The sequence below is a fragment of the Condylostylus longicornis genome, unplaced genomic scaffold (assembly GCF_029603195.1).
Source record: "Condylostylus longicornis isolate FDR11 unplaced genomic scaffold, ASM2960319v2 ptg000027l, whole genome shotgun sequence".
NCBI classification, from domain to species: domain Eukaryota; kingdom Metazoa; phylum Arthropoda; class Insecta; order Diptera; family Dolichopodidae; genus Condylostylus; species Condylostylus longicornis.
This window is the reverse complement of record NW_026577996.1, coordinates 449,393-468,566: the sequence shown is the minus strand read 5'-3', so window position 1 is coordinate 468,566 and position 19,174 is coordinate 449,393. Positions and strand designations below refer to the sequence as shown.

The following is a 19,174-nucleotide window of genomic DNA, read 5'->3' as shown; positions in this document are numbered from 1 at the left end:
ATTTATGTTTTTTTTTAACTGTTTTTTTAAACTGCGGTTTAAGTTTTACAAACCTTACTTAACCCAAATCATAAATTTTATTTTCTATTTTAGTTATTTGATTATTTATTTATTCATGATAATAAAATCATATAGTTAGTAAAATTCTTTCAAAATATTTTTTCCTTCTCCTGAAAACAAAAGCAAATATGAGCGAATAAATTTACAAAGAATGTAATATAGAATGTAAGTATTAAATTCTATATTATACACTAATAAGTACAATTATGTAAGTCTGTGCACCAAGGAATAGCACAAAACAAAAGATAAAGTAAAGCTCTTAATATTTTATAACCCACTATTAAATCATTTGATGCTAAAATATTATTTCAACTCAAAATACTGTTAGCCAAAAACCTGATTCCAATATTATTAGTTTCGTATCCATATAACAAATAACAATATTAATAATACCTAACGGTTGATTGCACATAAACATTTTAATTACTAACTATATTTTTATACTACACTACTATATTTTTGAAGTTAGATATAAGTATACAAATATATATATTTATATATATATATTTTTATATATATATATATATATATATGTATAGCGTGTTTCGCATAAGGTGGCAAAACAATTTCAGGGATCATTCTTTGGTCAATTTCTGGCAAAAAATTCAAGGGAGGGAGGTTCTACAATCTACAGGCTGAAATTATTTCCCACCTTATGCGAAACACCCGGATTATTATCAGAGAAATACAAAAATTGACATCTAAGATAAATTTAGTTGAAAATTAATTTTAATTTATTTTTCGAAAATATCTAGTTCGAAAGAATCCATTTTAGTCAGAGCCTTTAGTATGTGAATTAAATTACAATTTTTGGTAAAAGTATTTCAATTTAATAAAAAAAATTCCAAAGTTTTACTATTTTAATATTTTAAAGTTAAATCTTTAAATTGTTTTAAAAAAATTTATATTACACCATTTACATATTTATGAATCTAAATGGTGTAAGCCAAAAAATACTTTTAAATTATAATTTCATGTCATTTATTTCTATTGAAATTCATATTAAATGCATAAAACCCATACATATGTACATATGTATATATGTATATGCATATAGGGATGCAGGTTTATAAAACGTTGTTAAAAACCATATACATGTATGTACATATACAAGTACAACATCTCGTATACTAACTAAACAGAAACTCCATCTACAATTTTAATTACATACATGTATACGTATATAAAGCAAATTATACTTATAAAGATACATACATACATATATGTATTAGAGTGTATAATAACTACAACTGGTAAGAAACCGGCTTGCAATTTTATTATTGTTTTTGTTTTGTTTACTGAAATATGTTTTTTTTTTTGCCACGAAATTAAAGCAGAACATTCGGTTTTAGTGCTGCTATAAGATAAAATGTTATAAAAAGAAAATAATAGCAGTAGTAATCGTAGTAAATATAATATGTAGGTAGTTAAGTTACTAAAATTTATTTCAATGCAAATTTTTTTTTTTGAGTTATAAGAGTACATACTAACAAACAAAAAGAAATAATTCAAATGTTTATGATTTGCCTAGGTATTATAAGTTTTGAGTTACTAATAAATTAAAATACATGTATAGAATTTGTGGTTTTATTAAATTTTGTGATTACTTATAATTAAAAAATAATTTTTTTAAAATAATTATTTTATAAATTTATATTGCATGTTTATATTATTTTCCAGTTATCTGTACATTTTTTCAAATTGGTGGTATATTGGAGGCAATTCCAGTTTTCTTAATACGCATACAAACTGGGCGTGCTGCAGATGATTTGATGATTTGAGTTCGCCAAAATCAAATAATTAGTATTATAGTATGTTATTGCTTATCTCATATAATTATATGAAAAATACTGCAAAAATATAGCGCGATTGATATACGATGTATTTTAACTAATCTATAAAAACAAAACAGTCCATGAAATTAAACTGCGCTTCTCGTAACAATTTCTCTATATTTCTCATAGTTCAGAAGCGTGTATGGATAAACTTGTTTAGGAACATTTGTTTATAAAATTAGTTATGCAGTAAAGGTTGGTTTATAAGGTTACATTTCAACTTAAGAAACAATCTAATTAATATATTATTGTTCCTTTTGTGTATACATAACATACATATGTTATCTATACGTATGTAAATATATGTACATATATGTATTATATAAATAAGTAAATAACAATTTGCAAAAGACCAGATATATATACTCCTAGTTAGATTACATTAGATCAGACACTCAGCGACTTTCTTCTGCTGTGGATCAACGCTCTACACACACCAAGAAGGTGCATCGAGTTGTTCTTCGTTTTCCCGACAAAACCTCGAGCCCCCGTCTCCCAGGGGCAACCCCCACTCCCCATGTTACCCTTTAATTGGCAATGTCTCGTTTATATGGCATTCGTATTATTTTCCTATACCGTATAATTTCCCACAAGTTCCTCGGTGGTCTCAGCCTAGGACGAACTCTCTATAACTCCGATCTCGTCCTTTTTACCTACTTTCAGATCTCTAGGGGCCGAATTCCTCAAAATAGTTTCGGCCTTATAAGAGGTATGTTGGCCCACCCTCCTCTAAGCACGTAGACATGCACACTACCCTATCATATATGAATATACTTACTTAAGTACTATACTTATATGCATTAAAATCTCTAAAGATTAAATTTGTACATAAACAAATAACGTAAATCCTTAAACAGAAGATGTAACATGCAATAACATTTTTTATTTGAACTTTCAGAAAGAAATCACTTAAGGTAAAAAAAACAAATTCAGTTTATTTTGACCATTTGTAGGAATTTTTTTATTGTTTTCTTATTTACTTGAATTTAGAAATTGAACTTTTTTAATATATTTTTGTTTAATCCGAAAACCGTTTATCACACTAAATTCAACTATGTATACTTTTGGGTATTCTGACACTATGTATGTAAGTATAAATTAAATTTCTTTTTTTTTTGTCATTAATTTATTTTTCTCTATTTCAACATCATTTTTCGTTTTGGTCTTTCGGAGAAATTTAAAATTTTACAATTCATTCAGAACATGATTTTCAAAATAACCAACATTTTTATTAAAAAATTAGTTCTTTAATATGTGGCATACATGTGTGTGCATACACATATAGGCATGTGTACACATAAATATTCAAAATAAATTAACAATTCACGCTCTGTTACTTGTACAAGAAAACAATTACGAATAAGCTAAGTGTAAAACAAAATTTCTCATATGAGAAAATATAAAGTTAAAATCTAGATTTTGATTGGAAAAAAAAGATTTCGTGTTTTTTTTTCAACTCTTTCCTTATTTCCTTTTTTACGTTATAACCCATACGTTAAAGACTAAGGAAAATAACTTTAGTGAATATTCTTCCCTCTTACATTTTGATAAGCAATATTGGATATAAAAAAAACTAAGTAATTGATAGCCTCTAGCGAAAGTAAAACTAGTTATCTTTTTAATTATTTTCATTCGTTATAGAATATAACGAATGAAAATATCAAAAATATTTTTTTTTTCATTTCTTTTACAAATGAACGTCAAACACGATTTTTTTAGGTTCATTCTTTATTTCTAATTATTATTAATTTATTTTTTCTAAAATTGGTTTCAACATGATGATTGAACTTTTTATATTGATAAATGCATGAAAAATAATATTTAATAAACGGTATTGTAATAGCAGTTAAAAAAATTGATTAATGATTATAAAAGTCCACAAAATTTTTTCCATTTAAAACTTAAGTACTTAAGTAAGATGGAACAATTTAACACACCTACACATAAATTCGAATAAATTTTAGAAATACCGATTAATATATTATACTTATGTTGCATATGCTGTTCGTACAAATCGCACGTGTGAATTTTGGAAATTTCATCAAAAATTTAAAATAAAATTTAAACTAGGTACTAACTGTGAGTAATGAGTTTTTAAACCATTGGTATTTAGGTACCTAAAATTATATTGTGTTCCAACTACCAACCTGAATGGATCGTAAATGATAACATAAGTGACTATTATAACGAAATGATTTTCATTAAACATTCTTTTTTCATAGTTTTCAAAATTTTGGAAATTTTTATTAAAATTCAAAAATTTTTATTTAAAAATTACCTTTTGCAAAGTTTTTTTAATAATCCTTTCATACAACTTATAAGTATATTTGAATACTCTAGAAGAATGTTTGTTGTCTATGTTTTATATTTGAATTCCTTATCAAAATTTTAAAGCAGGAAGAAGAAGAGCACTTTTTCGAATTTCTTTAAAAAAAAATTTTCGGTGCAAGTTTCACTTTTAATTTTTTTTTCTTTTTATTAATGCACTTTTTTTTATATTAAAAAAGCTTTAAATAAAATGAAAATTCGAATTTAAATCTTTTAATCTTCAATTGTAAATATTTATATAAAGAAAGAGATATTTTTCTTTTCTTTAAAATTACACTTTTTTCTTTTCTAAATTTCTTTATTGCAGAAAAGCAAAAATTTTAAGAAAATTCAACACGTTTTTTTTTAACTTCTTTTCAAGTCGAAATTCCAATTTTCCGCTAAACTCTAAACTGGAATTTCCACAATTTCGCTTTTTTTATCTTTTTTATTTTTTTATTAAGTTACTAATATTTAATATTAATTTTTGTTGTCCTTATTTAATTTTTAATTTTACCTTTGTATGTTTGTAAATCCATTTAATATGTTAATATATATACATATACATATAATATATGTAGGTACATACAAATATAACTAAATCAATTTTTTATCTTAGAATTCGTAGTTTATTTTAATTTTATTAAATTATGGTTAAAAAGTAAACCAAAAAGTGCAACAACATAAATTCTAAAATTCTAGCTTGTCTACATTACTTTTATATTTTTAATTCTAAATATACTAAATATGTACATACTGTATATAAGTATGTAAATATATAGATACATTTATAAATACAATAGAGCAAAGATGTTCAAACAAAATCTTTGTACTTAAAATGCACTACAAAACAGAAAACAAAAAAATAGGAAGAAAATCATCTGCAACTTTAGCGTTTCCTTCAAATAAACAGGTAGTCAAAACCCGCACTTCATGTTTAAATTCTTTTTGTTTTGTTTACACTTAATTTAAATTAAAAGTAAAAATATAATTAAGTACTAAAATAAAACAAATTAAAAATAATTTTTAATATTTCTGTTATATTGAAGCACTTAAAAATGTTAAAGTTTCTCATAAAAATTTTCACAAAAGAACAAATGATTTTTACCAAAAAAAAAAAAAATTTAAAAATTACTCTGAATTATTTTGATAAAATAAAAAAATTTCGTATCCGCGTTTAATTAAGCAGTTAACTATACACGACGAAATAAAAAGCTTTACTGAAAAAAGGTGAAAAAAAAAGAATTGCTTTTCTTCAATATTAAATTTTTTACTTTTTCAAAATTATCAAACATAAAAATTGTTATACAACAATCAAACATGTATGAAGACACGCAAAACTAAGATATCATACGATGAAAAAGTTGTTCCCATGTTTAGTTTCTTAATAAAATACATAACTCTCTTTATTTCTTATAAAGCAGAATCACACAATGCACATAAATATAAAATTACATGTTGATGTGAGTACTCGTTGATGTATATGAACAATATAGATATAGAAATATAGAATATATGTACATGTGGATATTATACGCGTAGCTGTAGTACATTTAAATTATTTAGATCGTACAACGATAGTATAGTTTTTTTGTTAAATTTGTAAATGAATGCCTTTGGTATGAAAAAAAAAATTCTAAAATTATCTAAAATTCTAAAAGTTTTCTAAAATTTTTGATTATTGCAAATATAAAGTAGCTATACTTAATTTATATTAAAATCAACTGTTTATCATCTTGCAGGGCTTTAAAAATTCAAAAAAACAATTGAGTGACATTTTTATATTTTTAGAGTTTTTATGTTGCAATTAACATTGTAGGTATGTACGTACGTAAACATGAGGCTTTATATACTCTATATTTATCACTTTTAATTTTGCTTTTTTCAATACCATTGTAGTTAATTATTAATTTTTGTACATTTGCATACACATATATAGTATTTTTAATAATAAGAATTAATATTGTTATATTAAGAATTCAGTATTTGCTAGTTCATTTACATTATATTTTTATTTTCACAAAATATTAATTTTAGAGTATACTAAAATATAACATATAAGTACGTGCAAACTATCTACATAATTATGTATGGAACTTGTATTTAACATTTTTTCCACATATTAATATTTAACATTATTTTGTTTCAATTATTACAGATAAACAAAGTATAAAACAATTTAAAACTAAAGTATAAATCAAACATTCCATTTATTAAAACGCATTCATACAATAAATTGCATTTTCAATGTCTTCTTTCTTTATTATAGATACAAATACTAGTTTTTATTTACTGCAGTTTGTACAACTAAACATTATTATAATAAAAGTTTTTCATAACAAGTTGAAAAGGAAGACAAAAACAAAATTTGTTTATGTTTTACTTCTCTCTCACTCATTTCAAATTCTGCAGATAAAGAAATAATATGTTTAAGTTTAAGATGGTACTCGTATAAAAGTTAAAAGTCTCCAAAGAGAAATATTTTTATTCTTTATTTTATCTCCAAAATATTATGCTCAATCAAAATTTTTGTGTTCTTCAGGAATAAAAATTGAACTTGAATTTAAATAGAACTTTAACTTTTGGTTTTTCTTAAAAACTTGTATTGTAATACTGCGTTAAATTCATAGTGTAGCGGTATTAAAAAAACTGTTTTTAAAATATTAAAATTTTTGTTACTTAATTGATTTTTATTTTTTTGACAAGTTGGAAATTAAAGATTAAAAATAAATTAAAAAGGAAATATTGATGTAAACACTTTTTAAAATTTTACCGTTTAACTACAGTATTTATGTAAACTGATTTGGAACCATTTTTATAAAATTCTTGCAACATTTCAATATGTAAGTACTAGGTATATAAGTAAGTATTTGAAAAAGTTATCCAAAAAAAATATTTTTGTTGGTTTCGCAACCTAGAAATAAGCAGTAAAATGATTTTAAAGTTACGTCTCCTTTCGTAATTCCGACGATAAAAAAAATGGTTTGAATGGAAGAAAAAAAAAAAAATACACTATAATCTTAAAATTTCCGGGAAACCATCAATAATACGTGCACTTTTTTAACCTATTTATTTAAGCTTCACGTACTTATTTATGTGGCTGTATGTGTGGATATTACTTAGAAATACTACAGCAATTTTCATAATAATAAAATTTGCACATTAACCAAACCGTTCAATGAGGTGGTTCAAAATACTTTTCATTCACAAGGAATCAATCTATAAAAATTTAAATGAAAAAAATGGGGAATTAATCTAGACAATTTAATAACGGGTGATTTTGTTTTTGCTTTTTGGTTTTTCGTGTTTCCATCTTTAACACACGTTTTTTATCGCATCAAGCCCACTTGATTTATTTATCACATCAAGCTCACTCTATAAAGACAGATACCCGAACGGAAAACGGTTCAAATTTTAAAACTAATTATAAAAACTAAGCAATTAATCTGGCGTTTTTAATCTCTTAAGTGATATAGTCGAACTAATGAAAAAAGGAAGTAATTTACATTGGCTTCAGAAAACGATATCAATCATTTTATCGTTGATATTCGGCCTAAAATTTGAATATTCACCTGTGGATGCATCTTGTGGATGGATCACCTGAAACGTAATCATGGTTAAAATAATGTTTTATATAAAATTATTTTATGGTCAATAATTTTTTTATCAATTCAAATAAAAATTTCGTGCAAAATCTTCACTTCTTTAAATTTTAACTAAGCCAACGCTTAAAAAATCATCCACTACAAATACACATTGTGTGTTTAAACCTACATGATAACAATATAATATACTCCATAAATGTAGATAATATATTCATACAATACAATAGCTTGTTGTTGATCTGCAGCAGCTGTTAATATTATTAATTTTCTTTCTCATATGTTTTTTGTAAGCAATGATTCGAAAGTCTTGCATAAAAAACACCTTCCTCATGTAACTTGCACAAGTAATCTTAAATTAACTTATAACTCAGGAATAACAAAGGATTACTTATTTAATAAATATGGTTATTTACACAAAGTTTTTGAGAAGGATCATAAAATTATTATTTAATATGAATTTAATAAAAAATATGATTTATATTTTGATGCAACATTTTTTGTTGTCGGCATGTGTACTCGTATACACAAAATAGCGTATTTTGGTGTACACATCGACATCTACTTGAGAATTGAATGATATAAGTTATAGATTAAGCGTTCTTTAAGAAATATTTTTAATATTAAATATTATAAACTATGTATATAACGTAGATATAATATATAAAATATGCGAACTATCTAAGTGAAATATAGGAATAGACTTTTGCTACAGCACGGTATATTATGTACAAATTGTGATATACAAATATATAAAAATATGTAATATTTGTATATCTTAAAACGTATTACAGGAACTCGACTCAAATTATATCCACGCAGGTGTAATTATAGAAAATAAAGAACATTACATTAAACAGTTTTTGTAAAACAAATCGATTCAAAATTCGCAATAACCTTTTTAATGCACCAATCTAACATCTGAGCTGGTATTTAAATGCAATTTTCATTCCAATTTTCTTTTCTATTTTTTTTATCTTTGTTATTTTTTATAAAATCGATGCGCAAGTATTAAAAAAGGAATGTTTAGAATATTAAAAATGGTCTTTTTTATTACATTTTGCGTTTTGATGACTTTTTATAATAATTATGAATATAATGTATTTTTTATTTTAACATAATTTGATAGTCTGACAGAAGATACACCCTAGAAAATGAAAAATAATTTAAGCTTAAAACAAGTTTTATTTTATACAATCACTTGAGTATCGTACACATACAGGGCGACCTTAAGGTAGGGGGCGGTTGTCTTAATTGGCTTAATGAAGAAGGTAGAACCAAGTTAAATTATGTAGCAGTTATGTAAACAAGTAGGTGCCGAGGCACTTTTGTAAAGAGGATAATAAAGGTGCTGATGTGTCCAGCAGAAAGAGACAGCCAAACACACCCTTGTGGGATCCGAGAGAAGCTCGGGAAATACATAGAAGGAGTGAGAGTCCGTCTTGGGTTGAGGAAGGGTAAGGAGTTCCTAGGTGATTATGATCAAGCGCTGTATAGGAGAATAATAAGAACGGGTAGGAATCATGAGTGAAAGCTCATTGGTCTCCTAACGGGACACAGTGAGCATTGGCTCCTAACCTAACACCGAATACCTTACGCCGAAAGAGATCACAAGAGGCGTTTGGCCTAGAGAGCGAGGCGCCGCAGTAGAAGGAGTCCCTGGGTAGTTATATCCTCGCAGAGAGCTGCGGGAAGTCGATCCCCACAAGATACTCGAATTTGTCAGAAGAATAGGTATTGATGGAGTGCTTTAAGTGTGATAGATGGCAGAGGGGACACAATAGATCCATTTTTTTTATTGCGGTGCATTGTCACCCAAAGTCTAATCTAATCTATACGGGTGATACAAAAAGGTATAAAGCAATATATTACATCATTGGTAATCTGGTTTCAAATCCCCATTTCAATCCGCTATTTAGTACAAGCATACTAATATTTTTTTGTTAACGGAAAACAGAATTTATAAACAAAAAATTTCACTAGTATAATTTTTTGCGTAACCTTTTGAGTCACCCTGTATATAAAGAAAATTTGAAAAATTTAAATTATTGCATAAGATAAAAATTATACCATCATCTCCCCTATTTATTTTTCATCAAAGTATGTATTTATTTTGTAATAATTATTCGCGAATGCATTTTTTATAATTTGTGTTTTGCAATTATTTATATAAATAAATATGCATGGGTAGATTTAAGAACAAGAATCTTATTAGTGAGTTTGGAGAATTGTACCTTCATATAAGGTAGAATACATAAATAAAGACAAGTTAATTATTTAGAACAAAATAACTAAAGACGGCTTATGACACTCTTTAATTAATTTTATTTCATAATAAGTATTTTGAATAACAAATTTTCTTAGTTCTTCAAAATGCGTTTTCTTAAAAATCCTGCAGTTTCCGCATAATTTTTTTTTTAACTTCTTCTTGTATTGGGCTTCGCACAGATAACGTTCTCTAGATTCAGGAGTATTTCATAGATAAAGAAGCAATATTAACCAACATTAGCATTATTTAGACAACTACTTAAATAACAAAAATTAATAAAATTGAAAATTTTTTATTTTCCTAATTTTTAATTGAAAATTCTACCCATTTTTGCATTTATACGCATACGTAACGTGTATTCTAAATTCAGATCGATTTCAATTTTTCTTTCAAATATTTGTGAGTGTTAAACCACAGTTTTTTTTTTGTATCACACAACATAAATATTTTATGTTTTATAATGTTGCCGAGTACAAAATAAATTTGGTACAAGTTCCCTTATGCACGTTCATGTTATATTTGGTAATATAGAAGTTTCCCAATTTATATTTTATGCACAATTTTTGTTCATGACAAAAGTAATATTTTAGAGACTATAGTTGGTAAATATTAAGATTTCAAAAAATCGGATTTAACATTTGTTTTTTACCATCAGAGAGAAAACCATACTATAAATTTCGAAAATAAACTGATTTCATTTAACGGTATTATGTATACTAAACAACGTAATATATTTAAGCGCTCAATTTGCCTAAATAAGATTTACTTCAAATTTTATCCTTATTTTGCTACTCATTACCATTAATGCATATTATAGAGGAATCAATTCAAATTTAAGTCTAACTAAAGTTGTTTTGTCTTTTTAATTATGGCTGTGCAGTGGATGATCTAGTTCAGTACATTTAACCAACCTAACAAAAATTACAAGTTATATATCTAAAAGGCTGTATGTAACGTATGTAGGTATATTCACAATTCTTGTTTTATTGTTTCATAAATGACTTGGTATCCCATTCGTAAACCCTTTAAAATAAATACATACATATATATAAAATAAAGGATGAAAATCAAATTGTGAATTTGTAACCTGTAGACTATTGATATTTTTGATTTGATCAATTTTGTTGCAGCTCTTATGTTGCATTGGAAACATAAGAGACGAAATAATTTTTTTTATTATTACCACAATAATGAACTCTTCTCATAAGACGATAATTGACATATAAACACACATAAAACGCATTTAATCGTATTCACAAGTTTAATTTACATGATTAAAATTTTAAATGTATGTCTATATGTATAAGAACCTATGTATACATGAATGTATTCTTTTATACACTATAGTTGAAATAAAGAAGAATTTAAGATCATATCGATAATTCTCTGAATTATATGGAGCAGAAAAACTTTACAGTTTTATTTTTCTGAAATTTTAATAAAATGTCAAATTGCCATTTATATAAAACATGTATACGATTTATTTGCTAATGTTAGACATATACATACGTATGTGTATCCATGTAGGAATCTAGAAAATATATAAAATTTCTATATTAAAAGCATGTAAATGCATAGTGTACACCATACACCCCTTACACAATCATATCTATTTCTGATTATACAAGTATGTATGTATGTAAAATCATGCGTAAATTCAATATGTTCAAGTTTGAATTTTTATATTCAAAAGGTATGATGCTCATCATATATCATAGTTACTTTTTATTTTAATTTTATTTTATTTCAAAACGTATATTGTAGAATAAAGCATTTATTCAAGATTCTTATATACACTGAAATCTCGTTTACTGTGACTACAAGCGTACATATTACAATACAATTTTTTTCATATCGTCACATCAACTACTTAACTTCAAAAATTTCTTAAACTGCTGCAATTTTTTTTCCACATAGGTTAGATACCAATATTTAAATGTCAAATTTTTTTCAAAAAACAAATAGTCAGTATGGTGATCTAATTTTGTATATTTTTGGAAAAAAAAGAGTTAAAAAAATTCTTTTAACTTGAAAATTACATTCTTACCCGGTGAGAAAAAAGCGAAATAAATATTCTCATAACTAACCAACTAGCCACGACTTTACTGTGTAACTGCACTGATGTTTTCTTTAATCTCTTTTTTTTTTTGATTAATGAACAATTTATTATTCTCATATATTAAAGTGCATATAGTATGTAATAAGCTATTAACTGTATATACATTGTTTATATGTATTTAACTTCAAGATATAGGATACCTATAATAGAATATCAATATGTATAAAAGTATATGAACTCAGATTATGCGTAAATTGCGCCGGAAATGTCATATGATGCGCATATTGCTCATGAGCCTATTATAATCATATAATGTACAATCGTTATTCAATGTTCCATAGAATTTGTAAGATCATAAATTATTCTACGTTTTATCCACATCTACGAGGTACACATACAAAAATACATATGCATTAATATTTTACTATTTTATATGAATTACATGTATATATTAAAATATAAGTACATGATATGGAAATATAAAAATGAGTATAGAAGATAAATAAGGGATATAAAATCTAAGCACTTGTGTTTTATTACTTTGAATTTTTTATTAGCTCGAAAGATTATTATAGTTAAAAGTAAAAGACGAAAGAACTTTTTAAGAACTATTTTTGTATCCATTTAAAATTCAATTCAATTTGAATAAATTAATTTTCATTTGCTTTCTGTAAGAATATTTTTTGTTCTTTTATTTAAAAAAAACTTTAATTTATGCAAAAAATATTTTCCAGAAGAAAGTAATGTTATTTTGTTATGCATTTTGGTTCAGCCAGAGTTATGAGTTGAGTAAATGAACTTTGGTTTACATACGTACAAATTTAAATTAAAATGTATGTATTTGTTCATATTTTTATATGGTGTGCGATTATAAATAAATTACATACACACGTATTCCGATTAGTCGAAAAGTATATTTTCAAAAAAATTAAGCCTTTAGATACATAAACTTATATCGAATATTGTTAGAAATTTTATAAAATTCATATTTGAAGTAATTTTTATTTATTTTTTTACATAAACAAAAATATTATAAACGAAAAACATTTAAATATTATAAAGGGCTAATGTAAAATAATATAAATTGAAAGATAGTAGAAACAACTTAATACATATCAACGTTCTATGAAATCCAAATATACAGATTTTTTAAATAATGTCAACGGTACGTGAATAGAATAAATGCCCATTTGTTTAATCAGTTGTTCTCAAAATCTATTGATTTATAAATGACAAATATGTAGTTCATAATTAAATTTCATTCTATATCGTTTATCATAATTCATAATTCTTATTTTTCATGTACAAAATAGAAATACTCATCGGACCACCAATTGGACAAAACAGTTATTACTTATTATTCCCCTAGGGAACATAAGCCTTCAATATCGGGATATCTTTTCTATTTTATGCCAGCCTCTTCATTTCTATACATGTTTTAATGTTTATAGTTTGACGTTCCGTTCCCATTTTTTTTCTTATTCCGTTTTTTTCTTATTTGAATTTCTACTAGATTTTTTCTCGTCTTTATCCATAGCTAGTTCATAATTCTTCGTGGCCAAAATGTTTTGCATTTAATTCTATGACATTTATTAACGAAGACCATATATTACATCACGAACGCATCTATGACATTTATTAACGAAGACCATATATTACATCACGAACGCATCTATAATCAATTAACGAACCATATATAATTAACGAACGCATCTATAATCAATTAACGAACCATATATAATTAACGAACGCATCTTTTGCATGTTAGCTCTGATGCGTTGAATATTCTTACTTTGCCTGGAAAATCTTATATTTTATATCCTCTTTTGCAAATATTATTGCGCAAATAGCAGGCAGCCACAACACGAAGGTCTTTGTTCTGGAAAGATTGTATTTGTTTGTTGTGTGTTTGCTTGGCACAACCCCATAGCTGTAAACCATACCTCTTTTTTTATTATACTTTATATACTTCATATACTTTTTACACTTTATTATTTGGTTTCATTCCAACACTAGGTTGTATGTTGCGAATCTAGATCTACGGATCCAATAGTTTTATCTTTTTTTTTTCTAATTCTATTATTTTCTTCTTCACATTTTCTTTCCATCTCAGCTTGTCATCTAAAATCATACCTAGGTATTTCGCTTTGGTTTGGATTGATACTCTAGCACCATTCAAATTCAATTACATTATCAAGCTGTGAATGAAAAAATTAGTTAACCTCCAATTCCGATGATCTACTTTTTACTGACTTTTATTTTACTCCCTATCTTTTAAAAAATTTTCAAAATAGTATTAGGAACCACTGACTTTAAAAAACGTTAAACCTATTTATAATAAAAAAAAGTTTAAATCATTTTTGAAAAGTTGCAATGCAATATGAATAGCTGCTAAGGTATGAAATATTCGAAAACTACACGTACGTTCAATGACATGTCTTTTTGTTGAAATATGAAAAAAAAGTTTTCTTACTTTCTTGTTTGTTTTATTATTTTCTTGCTGTAATGACTTGTTATTGAAAAGGAACATTTTTATTTAAAAGAATGGAAACTTCAAAAAAATACCGCTTTTCCAAGCTCTCTATCTTTTTCACTTTTAGCCTTGTGACTTGTAGACTTGGCTATTGCAGAAGTTTTCCTACATATATGCAGGTAGAAACTATTCTTCTTTTTGTTTTGTATAAATGCTAAAACAAAAAGACAAAAGAGAGTAAAATAAAAATGTCCCAATGTGGAGATCTATCATAAAAATCATTAACTATAATTCAATAGAAGTTTTAAAGTTTAAAAGACGCTTGTTGTATCTTTTTCTTTGTCTTTATTCTTTAATCAATATGTAAGTATGGTATAAGTCTATGTATGTAAATGGAAAAAATATTTCATCATAAGAGAACGGTCATTCGTCCACATGAAAATGTTGTTAAATACTGGCACGAACGAAAGATAAATGATAAAATAAAAAACCCAAAAATATTTTAGTCAATTATAATAAACGGACTTTTATAGATATCCTCTATAATACTTGTACGTTTGTAAAGTCAAATATGGAAAAAAAGAACAATGAAACTTTTATAAAAAAGTTTTAAACATTTTAGATCAGTTGAAGTGTTCGTATAGCTATAGGGTTTTGTTCGCGTTCCAGGTTTCTTTTAAATAACAATTTTCTTCTTTTTCTTTTTATGTTGTCCAATTTCCATTTAATTTTTTTCCAATGAAAAATTAGGTTGAGTTGATACCAAATTAACAATTTGTAAATTTATTGTAAATAATTTTGTTTTTGTTATACATTTTTAGGTCCAGATATATTAGCGTAGTTTTTCATACTCATTAATATCTATGTATAAAAAAACGCTCATATTTCACATAAACAGTTGAACTTGGATAAAAAGAATTTCAAACGAACGGAATTTTTATTTAGCATGAACTGACAAAGTAGAAATGCGCTTTAGTTTTTTTGTTTAGTAAATTGGAATTTAATATTAAACAAATCCATAAGAAGGAACGCAAGAATAAAGGGGCAAACTGTAGTACTATATTGCTAGGCTCGCGAACATTCTAAAAATTCAAAAATTAATGATTTTAAATTAGCATGTGTATCAATACCAAGTTTATCTTTAAAAATATGGAGAATGGCTAACAAATGAATGTGATGTACACAGGACAAATTACGAGACCAGTTCGTAGATTCGTAGATTCCAAGGGAACCGAGCGTCCTAGGACAATTTACGAGACCAGTTCGTAGATTCGTAGATTTCAAGGGAACCGAGTGGGACAGGAGTATACGAGACCAGTTCGTAGATTCGTAGATTCCAAGGCAACCGAGTGGGACAGGAGTATACGAGACCAGTTACAACAAAGACTAAAGAAATATTTAGATTATGTAGGTAAAATGTGCAAGAAAACTAGGAAATAAATGGAATTTCGATTCAATGGTTGAAAAAAACACATTTTCAAAACCAATTACAAAATTACAGAGGAGAACTTAAAGGTTATAAAAGAATATGTAGGAAAGAAGATAATGAAACTATGGAGATATACAATTCTAACAAGACCTACCTATTGAACGTGAATAAAGTAATTCGACTATCTGTCTGTGTAAATAATTTTCTTGAACAGTTTTAGGGCTTGAAATATTTCAATTTGTCATAAATAAAATTAGGATGAGTCAGTTATAAATTTAGAAACAAAAGTAGGTAAAGTCAGGTATACAATTTTTAATATAAAAAAATTTTATTTTTTAGGTGTTATAATTGGAAGAAAATCAGCTTTGATAAAGTACGTACGTAAATCAAAGTACGTATTCAATTTTAAACCAAAAAACATTTTTAATAAATTTTACATCAGTACACAAATGAGTATTTTAAATAGATTTCCGTATCAATCAAAAGAAAGAATACGAGCGTTGAAATTTTAATTGAATTAATTGAGTTGCATACAGTTGACATTTTACATTAATTTTGTGTTTGAATATTTGAATATTTAAGTGTCCAAATATTTTTTACATTGTAAAATTTTTTCCCATTCCAAATAGAGTTTGATAAAATATTAAAAAATTTTCGACTATATTCCCACACATACATATGTATGTGTACATATAGATTCTATACTTGCACATATTCTTCAAGTATTTTAATATGAAAACATTCAACATAAATCTGTTCATTCGTATTTTCTATAAAATCTTCACAAAATCTCAAGAGATACAAAGAATCTTAAGAAAAAAGAAAAGAAAATTATTAACTTTGCAAACTTTTCATTCGCAATTTCTAATTCATTGTTTATTGTTTCTTTTTTTTTTCATCAATAAAAAGCACATTTATTACAAATCAATTTTAGTTAAAAATATAAAAACAAGATATTTTCAGAAGTTACCTGTCCATAGTCAAAGACTCAACTCAATCATGCTTCATGTCCTATTGTTCTTAAGTCTTTATTTATACACACATTGCAATCAAATAACACGGAATGTAAACTTAAGAAGTAAAATAGCGTTTCACGTTTTCTAAATTAGGTGAAATTGTCTTTTGCAGTTTGAAAGTTTAAAGGCTTTTTGTTTTCTATTTTCATGTCACAAAAAATATAAACAGGTATCATATGTACAAACGTGGGTACACCACAGGTTCACCATATAGGAAAGAGCTCAATAATCATATATTTGTAGTAATACTCTATTCTGGTAAGTGGTACATCATTAAACCAATATTCATTTAATGCATTTATATTATAATATATAGGGAACTTATATAAAAACTATATTCCAACGAAGAGAAAGAACGGTTCAACTAAAATTATTATAACCAAAATTTAACATTACAAATATACAAAAGTGCTTGTATATAAGAAAACTTTGCAATTTATCAAATTTTCTTCAATATATCTTCAAATAAAATATCAAAATTTCTACTATATATGAATGCATGCATGTGTAATATACTTATAATGTATGCGTGTGCACATTTCTACAAAAGTTGCATGAACGTGGTTGCTTTTGTATCGTATCTATAAACTGACATTGCAATAATATATTTACAATAAAATTATTTTTGTAACGGTTGGGTGGTGATTTAAGAAAGGAATAATATTTTCTGTTATTACTATTAATATTTTTACCTTTCTTTAAATTGTTTAATGCTTCAATAAATTTTAGCTCGTCTTTTAACAAACGGGTACCTTGAAAGTATTACAATATGTTAAATTGGTTAGATAAGTTACTACGTACATTACATAATTATGTATGTAATGTAATGTATGGGAGCATAAAAAAATTTGAAAAAAGTTATAGTACTTGAAGAAAATAAAATGACATTAATGATCACATTTTTATTTCTTCGGTTTTGATTCTTTGAAGTATCCCACTCCTCTTACTATTGACAAGACAGCTTCATAAATTATCATAATTCTGCATCATCAAATTAGATGAATTTTTTTTTAGAAATATCAAACTCCATATTTTAAAAGGCCAAAAGCGAACCTAAAAAACTTTGATATGATACTTGAGTTAATAAATTTCCGCAAACAAGTTTTGAGCTAATAATAATTGTGAAACAAAATTTTGGTTTTTGCAATTCAATTTGCTGCTAAAAAATCTACAAGAATCCAAAACATATACTTATATGTAAGGTTTTCATTTCGAATGTTTTGTTTAAAAAAATTGGTTAAATCTCTCAACTGAGGTCGCCTAAAACATATTTTATAATATAGAGTTACTTAACTTTTGAACGTTTGAAAATTGTGCTATTACTTTCAAAATGTATAAATAGTTTCACTACGTAACTCGTTCCTAATTCATATAAAATTCATAAAATCGTAGAACATCTCTCAGGAAATTCATGATCGCGGAGTGATTATTTTTAATTTTAATTTGTACTGTTTAATGTTGCTTATATGTATTTCGTTTGCGTATACAGGTATATTATTTTTATTACTAAAAAATAATAATAAAAAGAGCAATCAAAAAAAAGCTAGTTAAAAATAAAATTTCAAATTAAAATTGATAAAAGAGCCTCAATATCTCTTAAAAAAAATTGTTCTTATGGCTTTTTTTTTTCATCTTATTTTCTTTTCAATTATTTAGATTGGAAAGTCACAAAAATTCAATTGACTATGAAGTTTACATGATATACGCACGTATTACTATTACAATAAGTTTTACATTGATGTACAAATTTATATACTCCCATAGTTTGTATGTATAAACATAAGTACTTATTCAAATACTTAATTATAGTTCAGATTGTAGTTATAGCATGCATATTGGTATGGAAAAATGATGACTTGGTTGTATTTTGAATGGCTTTTTCCTAATGTCAAAGAGGTCTCAGCCGAATTAAATTCATTTTTTGTATGCTTTTTATTCTTTTTACTTTTCAATATATTACTTTAAGACTTTAAGAAGGATAGCATTTAATTTGAAACCTATATACTATGTATGTAGTGTATAGATATAACTATTTTCATATGTGTGTAAATATGTATGTTTAATTTGCGAAGGCATTATACATGAACTATTTTCCCAAGTCTTTAGAAACGTGGTAAAATTTTG

The 19,174-nt window shown here is 25.7% G+C and overlaps 2 protein-coding genes across 5 annotated transcripts in view; one reads left to right on the top strand and one right to left on the bottom strand.

Annotated features, from left to right (window-relative positions):
- Nucleotides 1-5,382, bottom strand: part of LOC129607264 (signal transducer and activator of transcription B) — a 72,426-nt gene extending 67,044 nt beyond the window's left edge. For all 4 annotated transcript variants that reach the window (XM_055518135.1, XM_055518133.1, XM_055518134.1 and 1 more), the window contains exon 1: nucleotides 4,174-5,382. The gene's annotated coding sequence lies outside the window, so the exon portion shown is untranslated. The remainder of the gene's footprint in view (nucleotides 1-4,173) is intronic.
- LOC129607466 (uncharacterized) overlaps nucleotides 1-19,174 on the top strand; it is a 76,661-nt gene that overhangs the window by 45,595 nt on the left and 11,892 nt on the right. The window contains exon 3 of the mRNA XM_055518495.1: nucleotides 16,374-16,425. Within this exon, the coding sequence (XP_055374470.1) occupies nucleotides 16,374-16,425 (52 nt within the window). The remainder of the gene's footprint in view (nucleotides 1-16,373; nucleotides 16,426-19,174) is intronic.